The following is an 18,835-nucleotide window of genomic DNA, read 5'->3' on the forward strand; positions in this document are numbered from 1 at the left end:
GAAAGTAATGTCAGCGTTCAGCATTCAGTTGAATTGTAGGACACCCACGTGGTATCAGATAACTGCTTGGTGGTTCACACATGGGAGTTGTTGGAGCAGAATCAGAGGGTCGCTTCCCCTGCTGGTGAGCTCCCAGCAGCACAAGCCTCAAGCTTCAAGCACAAGCCTCAAGCACTTTCCTCAGGGAAAGTTCAACCCCACCCTAGTCAGTGATCTGAGAGCCAGAACCCTGGTTCAGAGCAGAAGCCTCAGGACCCATCAGAGCACCTGGGACCAAGCAGATGCTTAGTCAATGTTTGTCAATGATGGCTTAAGTAAGAACACCAGCCCCTGCCTCCAAATTCCATGCGTAAGTGAAATATATACTTTATTTCTTTATTTTGGCTTCAAAGCAAATTTCTCTGGGAAACATTAGCACCACGGGGGAAATTCTGAAAGGGAACACAAGGTAGAGAACTCAAATCAAGCCGGGCCTTTAGCCGACCTTAGCCACACCCCAGTCACTCTGCCCATCACTTTCCTGAGAAAGCAAGACATGTCCGTCTGGGTGCCCCTGACGCCATCCCCTAAGCACAGGTGGCAAAAGTTCACATTTTTAGCTAACATTTTGTGTGATGCTTTTCTTAACTTTGCAAGTTGCTATTTTACCAGCAGCTTCCTTTTGGGGCATCAGATGACAGATTGAATGATTTAAGAGGGAGGAAAAAAAAAGTGTGGTTGTATTTGAAAATTTTTTTAAAAAGCCTCCAGGAGTCTAATGTGACATTCTGGGTAAGAACACAGCATTATGTTGACGCATATGACATCTCTCTTAATGATGTATGAAATCTCTTTATGGCAGCAGATCACTGAGAGGGTGGAGAGGGACCTGGCTGGGACTTGTATCAGCCGGGTAAACTGTGACTGCCACCCCTGCCCTGGAAGAGGGGAGAGAGGGTAAGAGGTCTGGAAGCTTCCCCATTTGGAAAATGCTCATTCACAAGGAATACAGAGAACATCTGGCCCCAGTGACCAGACTTCACGAAATAGGACATCATTTACATGCAGGCTCGCAAAGCAATGGTTCTGAGTCCCTCCGCCTCTGGGTCCAAGTGGGAAATTAGGTCCACTAACAGAACCCCCAGGACTTAAGGGAGAAGCTATAGGGAGTCTCAGAGCACCCGAGCATGGGGAAATGGGAGAAAGGTTTTCTCCCCAATACAACGCCACTCAGCCTCTTGGGCACCAAAGTCCCCTCACAGAGCCTCTAATAAGCACCTTCTGGACCTCATCCAACATCCCCCAAGGTTTTCATGATACCTGTTTGTTCCTCTGACCATTAGGACTCAAATTTATAGATCAGGCAACTGAGACACAGAGAGGTTAAGGAACTTGTCTTGGAGTTGACTTCGTTTAACTCAAAGTTGGAACAAGAGAGAGGGTACATAGGATCAATCCATGGGACATTTCATGGGCTATGTGTGCAAAAGTAGCACATCACTACCATTCACCCTCCACTGGCCAGAACTCAGTCACATGGTCCCACTGAACTGCAAAGGAGACTGGGAAATGTAGTCTAGCTATAAATCCAAGGGGAAAAGGGAACATGGTTTTGGTGAACTCAGAGCTGTCTGTACTACAGGTGCTAAGCAGAGCCCTGGAGAGCTCAAACTAGTCTGGGAAGCCAGATTCAAAAACATACTCTATCAAATTGTTCCATCCATCTGGCCCACACCCAGAGTTGCAATGAAAGCTTTCAAACATATCACTGGACAGTACTCAGTGGCTGAGGGGTAGACAAGAAAGTTACCTATGGGAAATCTCTGGAGTCTTCTGGAATGCTAATCCTATCTAATAATCCTATTTAATGAAGAGGGAATATGCAAATTGACCATCATGCTGTCACAAAGATGGCAGTGCCCATAGCCACAAGATGGCGGCACCCAGTCCCCTCGGCCCCACTGGAATCCCCCAGTCCTTTCAGCCCAGCTGGGGGAATAGGGGGGCAGCAGGCGCATGGTGCGACCAGACCCACCCTCAGCCCCCAGCCACCCCAAGGCGCAGGCAAACCTTGGATGTCGGCTGCCTAGCCAATGCTCAAGGTGCAGGCAAGCCTCTGATGTCAGCTGCCCAGCCACCTAGGGCTGGCCTGAAGCACAGTCAAGCCTCAGATGGCATCTGCCCAGCTGCCCAGGGCCGCCCGAGGCTCAGGTAACCAGGGCCGGTCGAGGCTTGTGCTGCTGGCAGTGGCAGCAGCAGAGGTGTGATGGGGGCATTGCCTTCCCCTGATCGCTGGGTCACCTCCCGCCCCCGAGGGCTCCCGGACTGTGAGAGGGGGCAGGTCGGGCTGAGGGATACCCCCTCCAGTGCATGAATTTTCATGCACCAGGCCTCTAGTCCTATATAATAAAAGGCTAATATGCAAATAGACCGAATGGCGGAACAACCAGACAACCAAACAACCAGTCGCTATAATGTGCGCTGACCACCAGGGGGTGTGCACAGAGCATGGCAGGTGTCGGTAGCAGGTGACACAGCACAAAACATGGTGGGCGTTGGCTGCAGCAGGATGGTGGAGCAGGTGAGCCGGGGTGCCAGACCAAGGCGGGGTGCCAGTCGCTGTCATCTGGGCAAGGCTCTGGTGGTTACTGAAAATTCTTTGCTCCTGCATGCGGCGGTCCCGCCTGGTGCTTGCACCTGCTGCCAGTGCCCAGCACCAGCCCCGATCGCCCCTGAGGGCTTCTTCACCTCCGCCTGCTTGTGAGGGGTGATCGGGGCAGCAGCAACCGCTCGCACTCACTGCTGGTGCTGGGGCCCCAATCGCTCCACGCTGTTAGCGGGTGTGAGCGGGCCAGCGCTGTCAGCGCGTGGGAGTGGCGGCGGGGGAGTGGGGCTGCCAGCAGACAGGGGACCAGAGGCTGCGGCAGGAGGGGCCAGGCAGGAGCGTGAAGGATGGGCCAAAACCCGCCCCTGTGCCTGCCGCAGCCTGGTGGCCCACAGTTCCTTTCAAGGTGCACAAATTTGTGGACTGGGCCTCTAATTACATATAAAGTTGAGGTACTCTTTACTGACAATTTGTTACGTGCTAGGCACTGTACCCCATGCTGTAATGGCTTTATCTCATTTAATCCTCACCTGATAGTATTAGGTAGTGACAATGACTATCTCCATCTTGCAGATAAAAAGTTGAAATGTTGAGAGGTCATAAGAGAACTGGGAATCACCCCACATTAAACTGACCCCAGAGTTCAAGGACTTTACCCAATGCTCTTACGTGTCTGTACTTATTTCTCCCCATCAATAAGATTATGTGTTGTGCCTCAAGGGAGAAATATCAGGTTTCTACCTTCTAGTCACATTATTTAAACCGCAGCATTAACTCACTGGGAAAGAGAAACATTTTCATAAAATATTCAGAATGTGAAATGAGAAAGAAAAGAAATATATCCACAGGAAAGTCACTAATCAAAGTGATTTTCTTATCCAGTTGCCTTACGTGACTGCTGTTCTACTCAGACAAGAAGGAAACAGAAAGTGGACGGCCAAAATACCATGCTTATCAGACAGCTGCCTGGCACGCTCTCGGCCTCAAGTGGAGGGACACGTGGTCCAAGTCCTCACTCAGAGCAGTTAGTGAGCCCTACATTGGGACGATGGGTGTTTGTCCCCCACATCTGGGACTGCATATTCCTCTAAGGTGGTCTCTTAGCCTCAGTCGCAGGATGGGAGGCTACGAGATGGGCAGTTACTAAGTAGCCTTGTTTCGTACTTGGTGAGTGTGAAGAAAAGAATATTCAGGGACAGTTGTATTGTAGTTACTGTTGTTTACTGGTCTGTTTTCTCCTTGGGGGTGTGGGAGATTTTTCCAGTTTTATTATGCACATAATTTTGCAAACATATCTGAAATCCAAATGTGTTTTTAAATCAATGTTGTGTTACTTTATTCCTCATCCTCTTCTCTCCCCCACAAAAAGCATTATGAAAATCAGGCCAGGCAACAATATATAACCTGAGAAGAGAGGAAATATAACGCATAGTACAAATTGGTACAGGACTGAGGTGTCCATTTCTCTTGCTTGCCCTGTGGGCCTGATCACGTGACAATAAATTGGCCACATGTGAAGGCTTTGAGTAGAAGATCCTAAGGGCTAGGGCTGGATCATTCAAATTAAAAATACAAACCAAACTAAAGGCGGAGAGGCAACAACCATTTTCCTTTAAAAAAATAAGACTACACTTTCAATATTCATTTAAATGTATAATAGTAAACTGCTATACATTTTAACCTGTTTTCTATTTGACAATACCTCACTTGTAAACTCTTCATAGCTTTTAAAAATAGGCCCAGAGTCCAAATCTTCACATCATGAAAATTTTCATGTTCTCTAATTTGCAGTAATGCATTTGCATCAGATTCTACAAGCCACCGTAGGGGACAACATTGACACTTGGTGCCTGGGAGAAGGTCGGCTGAAGCACCATAGGGGCTGTGGATCAGGCATGGGGCTAGGGCTGCCTCACCCTAATCCTGCTTCTGCTATGGAGGGACTTTCCCCTGGAGGCCTGAGCTCAGAGTTTTGCCCAGTGCCCGTGGTAGAGACAGAGATGGCTTTGAGTTCAGCAAAACCCATTCCCTTTCCCCCTTGGGCTCATAGCTAGATTACATTTCCCAGCTTCCTTTGCAGTGTGGTGGAACCATGTAACTGAGTCCTGGTCAATGGGAGGTAGGCAGAAGTGATGTATGACTTTTTCAAGCATAGAGCATAACAAGTTCCCTGACTTGTTCCCTGTACTCTCTCTTATTCTATGTTTAAGCTGAATGAGGTCGACTCCAAGGCAAGTTTCCTAACCTCTCTGTTCCTCAAGAGGTCCCTGGGGAACTGCCTGATCTAGACAATGGGGGCAAACATAGGTTCCATCTCTGGACTTGTTTGAGGAACATTTAATGCAGTCAAAACAAGACTGTAGAACTTAGTGGTTAACCTTAGGGACTGTGAAATCAGAATGTCTGAGATGAAGGCTTTGCTTCATAGTTATGTGAGTTTGGGCAAGTTTTTTTTAAAAAACATCCTGTACTATTTCTCATTCTGTAAAATGAGAATAACTACTACTCACCTGATAAGAATGTGATGAGTATCAAATTGAAATTAAATATATAAGATGCTTAGGACATAATAAGTCTGGCATGCAGTGAGTGCTCCATAAATCTTAGATGCTATTATTACTACTGCAGCTACTGTTGCTATTGCTGCTCTCATAAGAATTACTAGAGGCCCGATGCATGAAATTCATGCAAGAGTAGGCCTTCGCAGCCATGGCGGCTGCCTGGATCCCTCCCTCGAAGCTGCGGCTGCAGCCCCAGCTTCGTCCAGAAGGTGTTCCAGAAGGACGTCCGGTCTAATTAGTATATTACACTTTTATTATTATAGATTGCTATTTTAGTACACAAAATTTGCTTAAAAGAGTGCCTGGTGCATAGTAGTATTCATAAATGTTAATGATCATTCTAACTTTCTGTAAAATACATGTAACAATAAAATCTATCAGAATTAAGTGAAATAATGGGTATAAAGTCTTACCATAGTACTTTGTATTGAAAAAAAAATGTAAGCTTTTACTAGTCTCCAGTCCTATTAAATGCCACATGAGCTCTGGTGAAAAAGGAGGATCTGAGAGTGAAGACCAGACACTAGGCATGAATGACATTGTGAAAGTGGAGGCAGCTAGAGGATGAATGCACCAAAACCAAACTTCACCTTTTCCATAACTTGATGACCTTGAACCATCCCATTCTAGGCTTTGCCTCTGGAATCAGAAGGCAATTCAGACCAAAGACGAACTAGGAAATCCATGAATCCTTGGATAGGAAAAATAAAACTTTATGTCCTCTAGCTTCTAATTGTAAACCAGTACTCCATTTAATTTTACATGTATGTAACAAATCACAATAGTATTACCAACACTTGTGACTTTGTCACCAACAAAAATCACAGAATTTTACTCACATTACATAATAGTCACAGAGATCTCAAAATATTATAATGCTTATCCCTATTTCCAAATTATAGTCATTACTAGACTTACTTGTTATTTAATGTATTAATAAAGAAAGCAATGCTTCTATAGATCACATTTATTCTTTTATTAGATGCATTTCAATATAAATGGTTTCCTTAGTAATCTTAATTATTTTATGTTATGTATTTTAAATCTTTATTCTGCAAAATAGCCCATATTTCTCCCAGATGCCAAAGCGGCTGATGCAACAAAAAAAGTAACAGGTCCCTGGAGAACGGTCTTGGGGATCCTCAGTCTTCTACACACAAAGAGGCCAGGTCAGGACTCCAGAAACCTGCTGGTGACTAACTGGCTGTCTTCTGACAGGTGTCCTCTGCTATAGCATCTATAAAGAGGAGCTAATAATGTTCTTCCCAAATCCTTCATAGGATTGCTAAGAGTCAAATGTGATGCAGAAGGTGACCATACTGGCTAAGAGAAATAGGTCCTGCACAAACTTGGGCATCAGCCCTACTGTGCCTTGGAAACTGAACACTCTGATCCTATTCCTCACGTGTATTCTGTGTGCTGGTCCCAGTTGCCCCTCCTACAATGCTGCAAAAGGAAAGCTGCCAAAACCTTTGGGTGGCAAAGACCATTGGAGGCTCTACAGCCTGATTTTGGGTTGAAACCTGGCTGTACCCCTTACTAACTATATGATTGTAGACAAATAGATTCACCCCTCTGAGACTCTGTTTCCTCTCCTTTAATGATGAAAAGAACGACAGTGAAATGAGACACACTGTGCAAGGTGTGTGATAGAGTGTCTGGCAACCAACCACAGTGTAAGGCTAAGGGAAGCACAATGCTTTATATAACAACAGAGGTGAATGTCATCTTCAATATCAATATCATGGCTATCACATTGTAGCAGGTAATTAATGCTCATGGAATATCCATGTGCTCCTCACATTTCTCAGACCCCTTGCAGTGGGTGCCATGGGGCAAGTTTTAGCTGGCGATTGTGGGTGAAAGTGCACATCATTTCTGTGCCAGGACAATGAAAAACACAAGAGAGAGTCCATGTTGTCTTTCCTCCCCTCCTGTGTGATGGCAGAGGTGTGTGTTGACACAAGGGAGCCACAGGACAGAAGCACCTGTATTGATGGACCACTACGTGGAGAGGGCTACCCTGGAGAGTCACCCACGCTCACTAGACATGCAGCATGGGGAAGAAACAAGCCTCTGTTGAGTGAGCCATTGAGATGTCATGGCTAGCTTGTAACTTCAGCACAGCCTAGCCTCTCCTGACTAAGAATATCACAAGGAAGCAGATGACTTCCGGAATGATGACCACAGCTAGACCTGCTATGAGTCACACCTAGAATTCAGCACTTTCATCTAGGATATGAGTATATAATCCATTTGCAAGATCTGGGCAGAGTCTAGTCTAAAGACTAAATGCAGTCCAATGAAAGATGCTCAGTGTGCAAGGAAAGTCATCACTCCACCTTCTACTTATCACCTGAAAACCCTGCTGACCACGCACAGCATTAACTCATTGGGACTCTGAAGCCTGACTGAGACACTGTGTTTGCAGGCCACACACACATTAGCTGAAACCACTAAAAGGCTCTTTCCATACAGTATTCACTCTTCTTCTCTCCAAAGGGACAAGTAGTGAGCTCAGTTCTACTGGCTGCCAGTTTGTAGGAAGAGGAGGAGGGGTCTGTACGTGTAGGACTAGAATTCCTTCCTCAGCTGATGCTGAGGACAGCAACAGGGCAAAGTATAAAATGTAATTAACACATTTCAAATCAACACGGAAAAGTGTCCGATGTTGGAGTATTAATTAATATTTTTGCAAATGAATTACATTAGAATGACAAGGCCAAGAAGAAACTCGAAGAGTTTACTAATTTTGTTCTACTCCTCTTATTTAAATGGCCACATGGATTACCACTTTATTCAATTTTTATTTTTTTAATTTACCAGAAATGATCTAAACACGACTCTATTTCACAGCTATCATCATTTATTCATAGCTCAATAGAGGAAGCTGGAATAGCAATAACTCTTTCCCCCTAATTGTCATTCTGGTGAGATAAGTGGGATATCATCCCTGAGTCAAGCTACATTAGTGCCGAGAATCAGACACACTCACAGAGTTCCTGCAAGTGTGTTAGCATCATTTGTCATGAGAGGTTTGTGCTAAGCAATGCAGACTTCAACCGGAGAGTTTTCAAGCCCGCTTCCCCCATCTTAGTTGGGCTGCTCGTTCAAAAGGCAAATTACCTGGAATCAAATATTAACCGCCTACTAGCCATATGGCATTGGGTGGATCCCACCAAGTCTTCTGAGCCTTGGTTTTCTCATTAAATAGATGTTATATTAATATTCATCCATCCAAGTTTGTTAGAAGGAGTAATGAGGTAATCTATATAAAATGCTTAACACTGTGCCTTGCATACAGTGGGCATTTAATGAATGTCACTGCTCTCACTTCCCCACCATAACTACCACCTTTACCACCACAACCACCATCATCAGCACCACAACCACTATCATCACCATCACCATCACCATCATCACCACAACCACCATCATCAGCACCACAACCACTATCATCACCACCACAACAACCACAACCACCACCATCATCACCACTACCACCACCGTCCTCACCACCACAACCACCATTGTCACTGCCATTATCAAGGGTCACCTGCAATGTTCTTTATCAGGTCCAACCCACATGTTCTTCTCTCCACTTCCATTCCCCAACCACTATACGGTTAAGCTAAAGAAGTCTCTTTGCTGTTTGTCAAGTTTATTCCCAATTATTTAAAATGCCACAAACTGTAGTGTACATGTATGTGGACCCCAATACTTCTTACTGGTCTTAGAACTAGGGCACATGGATGCAGGAGAAAAAAGGACTCACGTCATCTGGGAAGTCTCAGTCGACTTCCCAGGAGACTTGATCATCCTCTCTAGGTGTTCACTCTACCTCAAACCCACTTCTATTTTAGAAGTTGGCTAAAAGCATCTGTTCACTATCTGCATATTTTACTAGATCACAGGCTCCTTGAAAGCACGTATCTTATTCATTTTAAGTGATCAGGTCCAAAAGAGTAGCTATCAAGTAGTCAACGCTCTTTAAGCTTGTTGAATCAATGCATGCCCACCAAGAGAGGGCCATCTGCTAATACATGTAGTCTGCTTGGTTCCTGAGCCCCTGAGCCCAGTCCGGATCCAGATGTGGCCCTTCTTCCTTCTTTCTCCCTAGACCCAGTATTGCCATGATTCTCTCAGGGCACCCAGTGTTTCTTATGTGGACCCCCTCTTTATTCTCTGACCCTTTATAAATCTTTGTCCGTGGCCCTGATTTCCACAATCAGTTTACCTCCCTACCCCTGGGCTGAATCCGAATGTCCCAAAGCTCCCCTTCCATCGCCACATCTCTAAGCCTTCTCCCATTGCCTCTGTGGAAGCCATGCCACTGTGGACGGGTCTGTTTCTCCTTTGCCATTGAGAAAACATGCTGAATCCTTGTAATTATGCAACATTACAGACTATGACAGGCTGGAGCCTCCGCTGTTCAGTCTAATTTGGTGCATCGAGTCTGAGAGCTGAAGTGAAATATGAGCCTGGAGCACATCTTTTGATCTTAAACAGTCAGAAGGTTGGAATGTATAATGCTATGGAAATAAACGGTGTCAAAACTGTAGGAAATAATTTATGGTGTGGGAATGGGGGTTTGTGATCACAGAGCACTCACGACATCTTATGAGAGCGTGTCAATGAAACTGGTTGAGCTGTGGCAGGGGAAGGCATGGAAGAAGAAAGGGTCTGGATGAGAGAATGGATTTTTCTCTTGAGGGTGGAAAGGCCCGGCCTTTGCCCCTGAGAGACAGTAGGTGACTCCTGGCCTCACTTCCGCATCACCTCAGCTGGCTTTAGGATCTAACAGTCTTGGATATGATTCCTGATTCCCCCTCCTATTGCCTCCAAGACTCATTTAATCAGATACCTTGAGCCTCAGTTTGCTTATCTGTAAAATACGATATTTTAGGAAATAGTGCTTACTTCATAGGGTTCTTGTAAAAGTGAAATTAAACAAGACAAGGTATATAAAATGACTTGTAGGGTGATTGGCATGTAGTCAGATGCTAATTAAAAATTAGCTTTTTTCTTTTTGTTATTTTTAATCCCATTGCAACATACAAATAGTGAGATCCTTCTAGCATCCTCAAAACCTCATAGTAACAAACACACTTTTTTTTTTTCTGACAGAAGCAGTGGAAAGAGAAATTTTAAAACTACTTACCTTTTTCTGGGGACCCTCAATTAATTTCCCCGGAGTCAGGTGCTTCTGGAAGACTCCGGGACTGATGTTTCCATTTGGTTCAGAGGCTACAAACTAGTTCTGGTTGGCACCCCTGCCATTTCCCATTGTCACTGTGAATGAGTTCCCAATGACACCAACAGCCACAGTGACGAGCACATCTTAAGCACTATCTATGCACCAGGTAATATTATAATTGCCTCCCTATCTTATATTATGCCTTTTCACTATTGCAAAAAAAGCACTATAAGGTTCATTCATTAATTATTTTCATTCTATGGAGGAGACAAATGGGACACACCAAGGTTAAGTAACTTTCCCGAGTTTCACCACCGGTAAGGACTGGATATAGGAAATGATGGAGCTGAACCCAGGCATCAGACTCAATAGCTGAGCTCACAATGGTGGGGTTCATAGAAGAAAGAGCCCCAGCCCTGTGATCAGGCAGACTTATTCAAACACTGGTCCTGCTGTTTAATTCTTTTTTAATATGCCCTAATTTTTTTTAAATATATTTTTATTGATTTTAGAGAGAGAAAGAGAGAGGGAAAGAGCGATATAAAATTCAATGTGCCTCCTGTACATCCCCCACTGGGGATCAAATTCACAACTCAGGCATGTACTCTGACCGGAAATTGAACTATGACCTCCTTGTTCATGGTCCCACACTCAACCTCTGAGCCACACTGGCCAGACATATGCCCTCATTCTCTTTTTTGTGTTTTCATTTAAATTCTTTATTACATATGTCTCCTTTTTCCTCCATTGACCCCTCCCCACCTGCTCCTGCCCCTCAGCACATGCCCTCACCCCCCCCGCCCCCTACTGTCTGTGTCCATTCATTATGCTTATGCATGCACACACGTTCTTTGGGTGATCTTTTTTTTTTTTTTTTTTTTTTTAATATATATTTTATTGATTTTTTACAGAGAGGAAGGGAGAGAGATAGAGAATTAGAAACATCGATGAGAGAGAAACATCGACCAGCTGCCTCCTGCACATCTCCCACTGGAGATGTGCCCGCAACCCAGGTACATGCCCTTGACCGGAATCGAACCCGGGACCCTTCAGTCCACAGGCCGACGCTCTATCCACTGAGCCAAACCGGTTTTGGCTCTTTGGGTGATCTTTTACACCCCACCCCCTGCCCCCACTGCCCCCTGTCTTCCCTCTGAGATTTGACAGTCTGCTGTTTAATTCTTAAGTACATCCAGTCAACCTATGTCTCCTTTCAGAGTCTTGGCTTCTTCCTCTGTAAAATATGGACAGTGACTTCAATGTAAAGATCACGTGAGGATAACACAGTGCTTGGCACTCGGTGAGCACGTGGTGAGCGATGGACACAGTGTTCACTCTGCCGCTGCGTCAGGCTCCCTCTCACCTCCCTCCCAGGTGCTTCTGAACAGAGCTCTGATCTAGCAGCGTCTCACCTGTGCCTTAGTCAGTGGTTCCCTCTCTCTGCTTGTTCCCCCCCTAACCCTCAAATCTGCTTCTGTTCCCCTTATTCTCAGCACATATATTTCCCTCTGCTACTCACTAGGAGGATGAAGACTGCCAGGCATAACCTCTTTCAATTTCTCTCCCCTCTCCATCAACTTTATCCACTCTTACTCTTCATCCTTTCTTCCTCAGTGTCACAGGGGGAAAATGTCCCTTTTTGGTCCAATTAACGCCACAACTCTCTGGCATGGTGCTGAGTCCTGGTGGCACAGTGGTGAGCAAAGCATACTCTGCCCAACTTTCAGTGGGTAAGGTCTATCTGTGTTCTGATGCTCATCCACATATCTTCATTCCAGGCCTGTGACATACACAAAATTGCCTCCCATCTCCATCTTCAAAATTTCTTCCAGCCAAGGGCCAAAGTTCCCGTGGCTCAAATACTTGAAAGGCTGGTCTACGCTATGCTTATATGTCTTCTCTTTCCATTTACTCCTTAAGCCACCACATCTAATACCCCTGCTTCAATCACCTACATTGGAAAGGCAGTTGTTGAGGCTGTTAATGATTGTAGATTTGACAAACCCAGTGCCATCAATGCAGTGCTCACTCCCTTGGACCCACTGAATCATTTCATAGCCACATCTCTTTCTTGTAACCCTCTTGCTCTTTGCTTTCCATGAGGTTACTTGGCCTTGGTTTCTCCCTGTTCATTCCTATCTCTTCCATTTTCCTTGCTGCTTCCACAGCCCCATTAATGCTTATTCCCTGAACATGCAAACTCTCTACCAACATTGCCTTTGCTCATTTTCTCTACTTTTCTTTACTTGATGCCAACCTAACTTACTCCTCAGGGCTCCAGACTGCATATTGCATCTTCTGGGAAGCCTCCATTGATACCCTTTTCCAATCTTAGGCTCTCATATTTGAACCCAGATACAAAAACTTATTGAAAACGCAGCAGGACTTGTGGAGAGGGCTTCACTCTGATAAGAACCCTGGCTCTCATGAAACAAATGATACTATAGCATTTATGATTTACCCCCCCCCCCCCCCCAGTATTGAGCCATATATTCTTTGAGAGTATGATTGGGTGTCAAACTTGTATGTGTATCCCAGTGCTTAGTGCTTTGCCCAGAATACAATAGCTGTCTCTCACATGTCCATCAAACTTACTAAACACCAATCGTATTTCTAACTGAGAATTCTTGGCCCTTGAATTAAGATCTGATGATTATTTGAGCTTCTTTAAATATTCTTTCGAGCTGGCTTCAAGGACAGAAAAGACTATCAAAGTGTGATTGGGTAAAGCTAGACCAGGCCAAGAGAGCTCCTTGGGAAATATTGCTGATCTTCAAGTAGACCTGCCCTTGGGAGGATCAAAGAGGGCCATTCACTCCATGTGAATTAAGTCATGTAAGTAAACTTCTGCCTGGTCAAGGTCTGGGTCAGCCACAACGTACAATCATTGGAGCAAGTTTTCAAAGCCCTGAGTCTCAAAATTAATTGCTAATTAGGTTATTTACTTATTGTCTTACTTTACACAAGAGATGAGGGTTGTCTGAGGAAGCAAAATAATTCCTGAACATCTGCTTTGTGCAGATTATCAAATGTACAATTCAAACCAATATTTTGGGATGGGTTTCGTTATTCCTATTTAACTGATAAGAGGCTCTTGATCAGTTAAGTGACTGGACCACAGGCACATAACTTGTACGTGGGACCCATGAGTCATATCTTGTCTACAAGATTCCAAAGCTCACCCTCTTTCCACTGGAACCCTCTTGGTGCAAGAGCTCAATTTTGCCTTGTAAATGTTCTGGCCTCTCAAGTGACTTGGAATGGCCAGGACCAAACAAAACAAAACAAAAACAAACAACCAGTCCCTTCTCAAAAGCACTGTTTTCTGCAGCCCCCGATCTGCTTTCCTGAGAACCAGGACTGAGACAGGAAAAATAAATGATTCCTTGGCAGGAAAAAGGGATTGGTGGGAGGGAGATTCTACCTATGCTTCCTGAAGCCCACGGGGTTTTGCTACCTGGGTAGCTTGCCATTGCAATTATTTGGGATAGCAAAACTGTAATATCAATCAATCTCAGTGCGACTGCTTTGCCATGAAATAGGAGCAGGCCAATTTCTCAAAATTGAAGCTCTCCACTGGGTTTATATCACCATTAAACTATCAACAGGAAATCATTAAGGTGAGGCAAGAAACCAACTGGTAACTGAAAAGACGTGATTTTTTAAAAACATCTTTGCTTGCAACCTTCTTTGTTTGGCTGTCAGCAAAGCCACCATGGGGCTGGGTCTCAGATCTTTGTGTTAATGTGCAGTTGGTGGCAGAGAGAACTCAGATGTAGGCATTTGCAATGCAATGGCTGTGCCCAGGTTACTTGGTTCTCTCTCAGCAGGGCAAGCTGCGTGACGATAAATAGGGGGGAAATGTGTATGCATTTGTGCGATAAAACAGGCTTAATGATTCTGAAGGGGAAAGAGTCCATGAGACATACAGTAGCAACTTAGGAACAAAATGGAACCATGCAGGGCCAATTAATGTGCAAATACGTGTGTGCTGAACTTGCATTCCATTCATCATGTGGACATGGAAATTGGGCCATTTATCTGTTATATTATGTATGTGACATCTTAGTTTGGTTCTTACAGGCTGCTCGGGGACAAAGGGCCATGTGCTTTGCTGTTAGCAGAGGGAATTTTAGATAAATTCTTCAGCTGTCATAAACATCACTGGGCAGAATTTGGTCAGAAGATAAAGCTCTTTCCTCTGCAGGATTTGAACATTTCTCAATAGTCCATGTGCCATCTTATTAAAACTGTGTGTGGTGCATATGCCATGAAAAATTATTGGCACAAACAGCTTGCTGTCATGTTTTCAAAGTCCAGATTTAGCAAACGTTATTCACATATTCACTGTCAATCTGCAGAGAGAAAGGGAACTGGCAAAGCCATTCTTCCTCACTGATTCTGTGTGTTTGCAATTCATCTTGCTTCCCTTTACCCAGTGTTTCCTCCACAGGTGGGGTTTGTTCTGCTTAAATTACAACTGTTGGTCTATACTTAGGGGGGAAAGAAAGATATCTGGGAAGGAAAAGGACCCACAAAAGCACTTCTCCAGAGCCACTATTATTTACCTAACAAAACCTGCCATGAATATGGATCATGCACTAAATAATGGTGATTGCTTGCTTTGATGAATTGCCATTAGAAATTCAATTAATAAAATGTTACCTCCCTGCAGTAGTGCCAAAAAATATGGTCTGGCTGCAGCAATTACAATTCAGCCTTATAAACAACTAGAGGCCCAATGCATCAAGTTTGTGCACTGGTAGGGCCCCTAGCGGCTGCCAGCTGCTGACTGGGGCCTCCCTCCCTTTCCCTGGCTGGCCCTGCCCCCTGGTCGAACTCTTGGACAACTCCCAGTCAAGGTAACAATTTGCATACTATGCTTTTATTATATAGGATGGCTAGGAGAAAGAAAAAGTTGGAGTGATTTTTTTTGCTCTATCTGGGGAATGGGAGTCTGGAGTAAAAATGAATGAATAAATGAATGAATAAATGAATGAATAAATGAATGAATGAATGAAGGTTATTTTTGATCTGCAGTTTTGTCTATATACTGAGCATTGCTACACTTCCTCATTTCCTCCATACCACCTGTTCATCTTTCTTTTTCATTATCCTGTTTTATACTTTTTATTGTTTGTGGTTCTTTTTTTTTTTTTTTTTTTTTTTTGGCAAGCAGCTTTATTTTTTTTCTTAAATACAAATTACCTAATATAAAGTACATCTATCTTACAAGTAGCACTATACATTCAACATGTGATGGTTACCTATGTAACCACATCCAGATGAAGGTATTGCACATTCCCCATCACCCAACAAGTTCTCTTGTGCCTGACACAGACATAACCTCTATTGTTACTTTTATCACCAGAGGGGAGTGTTTTTGCATATGTGTGTAAATAAAACTATACAGGGTGTGTTCTTTCCTACTGATATTTTTTCACCAACACCTCTGAGATTCATACAGGCTGTTTCATATATCTATAGACAATTCTTCTTTTATTGTTGTCTTAAATTGCATGGATATACCACAATTTATTTACCTATTATCCCCTTAATGGACATTTGGTTTGTTCCTAGTTTGGGGCTGTGATAAATAAAGCTTCTATGAAAATTATTACATATATTTATTGGTAGATATAAGCAGTCATTTTTCTTGGGCACATACGTAGGAGTAGAATTGTTAGATCATTAAGCACTATTTCCCCAATGTTTAAAGTATTTCAATTCTCCAAAAGTCCATTTTTAAATCTGAAAAATGGTTATAACAAATATCCTGACATTGAAAAGAGGCGACATATGTAAAGGTGTTTAATTGTTGACTGATGCTTTAAAAAGCCAAATGTTGCACAAATGTGAGACTTCCTAGGGGAAGATGGAAGTTTGCAGGAAGTGGTAGCTGTCCGTGGTGCTGACCACAGTGCCTGAGACCTATTCAGGTCTGATCTAGTTTCCAGCAATCAGGCCTTAAGGAGGCGTGGAGCTAACATTTATTGCACACTCACTATGCACCAGGCCATGATTTGAGTGAGACCTGGTTCATGTTTTGTTATGCACTGAATGTTGAAATCCTAACCCTCAGTGTGATGGTATTAGGAGACAGGACCTTTGGGAAGTAATTTGATCATGAGAGTGGAGGCCTGATGAATAGAATTAGTGCCCTTTATCGGAAGTGAACTTTCTACCTGTCCTTCCTGTACAATTCCCAATGGATGGTCACCTTGCTGGTGACTTCTGACCAGCAACTTTTAAAAATTATTTGCCTATGTTTTCAGCATCAGCCATAGTTTTCTTCATGCCCTGAGGATGCTCAGAGAGAGGAACAGGATGGGGCAGGGGATGGAAACCACCACAGACAGAGGGAGGAGTCACTGCCAAAGCAAAGGCTTGTCTCAGTGGAGCAAGAATCGTATCAGGTATATACAGACAGACCCTGAGGCCACCATGACAGCAACAAGCAGGAGACCCAGCTGTGAGACCATTAGCCGTCTTTACCAGACTACTCAGCACACACTCCACCATGAAGTCCAGCACAGGGGCCAGGTTAGCCCCAAACCCAGCAGCACAGGAACAACCAGGTGAGAGCACAGCATCCAACCATCAGAGGTCACACAGAGGAGTTACAGCCAGACACCGATTTCCCTGCACCCCAAAACAGAAGCATTCAAAATGCCCTCCAAAGTGACAGGAAGACCACATTTCCTACCTCGGCGTTGCTGGCAGCCAGGCTTGCCGAAACCTGCAAGTTAAAGAAAACAAAGACATTAGGATTGATTCAACAGGAAGGTAATTGGATTAATTGTCTTTTTAAAGGAACTGGCATCAATAATTTGTTTTGACCTGAGGGGACAATGGGTCACACACACACACACACACACACACACACACACACGGCACTTTTGCTTTTACCAGGCAGAGAAACAAGATTTGTTTTTCCAGTCCTGTGTTAAAGGTGAAGAGGATAATTAATATTTTTAACACATTATAACAATCTTGCCAGGAAAAAAAGGTGAGGGCCGTGTGCAGTGCGCATGCACTGATCATGATTAAGTGAACACTGAGAAAGCAAAAGCATTGAAGGCATTTTTGAGGGTTCCTTTTTCCTTAAAATTTTTTTGTTTTGTTGATCCTCACCAAAAGTATATTTTTTCCATTGATTTTTAGAGAGAGTAGAATGGAGGGTGGGATAGAGAAAGAGAAACATTGATGTAAAAGAGACACATCAATTGCTTGCTTCCTCACGTGCCCCACCTGCAGTCAGGGATTGAACCTGCAAGCCAGGTATGTGCCCTTGATGGGGAATCAAACCTGTGGCTTTTTGATGTGAGGGCTGATGGTCTAACCACTGAGGATACTGGCCAGAACTTCCCTTAAAGTTTCGAGTCAGTGTTATAATAAGGTAGAACTACTAACTACAGCAACAACAGCCTTTTTTTTTTCACAATGCACATAATTTTGTGCAACCAAGACTGGTGCCTGACAATGTGCCAAATTTTAACATTTATTGTCTCATTTAATCCCTGGAACAACTTTTATTACTCCCATTTCACAGGTGAGAACATTGGGTTTAGACTCATGGTCAGCAAACTGCGGCTCGAGAGCCACATGTGGCTCTTTGGCCCCTTGAGTGTGGCTCTTCCTAAGCCTTAGGAGTACTCTAGTTAAGTTAATAACAATGTACCTACCTATATAGTTTAAGTTTAAAAAATTTGGCTCTCAAAAGAAATTTCAATTGTTGTACTGTTGATATTTGGCTCTGTTGACTAATGCGTTTGCTGACCACTGGCTTAGACCATTTAAATCATTTACAAAAACCAGAAAGTTATTCATTAGAGAAAATTAGTCTTAAACCCAAGATAAAGACATGTAGACTCAGACTTGTATTCATGGCCTATTCTGTATCAAAGGATTTGCTGTGGACACCATCCACCATTTCTTTTTTTTTTTTTTGAAATATATTTTATTGATTTTTTACAGAGAGGAAGGGAGAGGGATAGAGAGTTAGAAACATCGATAAGAGAGAAACATCAATCAGCTGCTTCCTGCACACCTCCTACTGGGGATGTGCCTGCAACCAAGGTACATGCTCTTGACCAGAATCGAACCCAGGACCCTTCAGTCTGCAGGCCGACGCTCTATCCACTGAGCCAAACCGGTTAGGGCCTGTCCACCATTTCTCACATGTGCCTAGAAGGGATCTCTTGGCTGGGGCAGATAACTTCTTGCCTTGCAACTTTCTTATACCTGGGGTTGACCTGGCCAACCTCAGTCATATATTCCTACCAAATCACTATACATTGAATTGTCCCCCCCTTGTAATTTATGAAACTCTCACCCCATATGTGGTGGTATTTAGAGATGGGACCCTTGGGAGGTAATTAGGTTTAGAGAAGCTCATAGGGCAGGGCCCTCATGGTGGGATTACTGTTCTATCAGAAGAGACACCAAAGAGTGCTTCCTTTGCCTCCAGTTCCTCCCTCTCTCCCCCTGAGT

General features: G+C 43.9%; 1 protein-coding gene across 14 annotated transcripts in view; it reads right to left on the reverse strand.

Annotated features, from left to right (window-relative positions):
• Positions 1-18,835, reverse strand: part of RBFOX1 (RNA binding fox-1 homolog 1) — a 2,061,082-nt gene that overhangs the window by 1,552,820 nt on the left and 489,427 nt on the right. For all 14 annotated transcript variants that reach the window (XM_070413026.1, XM_070413017.1, XM_070413018.1 and 11 more), the window contains exon 3: positions 17,049-17,081. In XM_070413026.1, coding sequence (XP_070269127.1) covers positions 17,049-17,081 — 33 coding nt within the window. The remainder of the gene's footprint in view (positions 1-17,048; positions 17,082-18,835) is intronic.

This window comes from Myotis yumanensis, unplaced genomic scaffold (genome assembly GCF_028538775.1).
Source record: "Myotis yumanensis isolate MYYU_CA2020_CCGP unplaced genomic scaffold, mMyoYum1.0.hap1 SCAF_4, whole genome shotgun sequence".
Lineage (NCBI taxonomy): Eukaryota > Metazoa > Chordata > Mammalia > Chiroptera > Vespertilionidae > Myotis > Myotis yumanensis.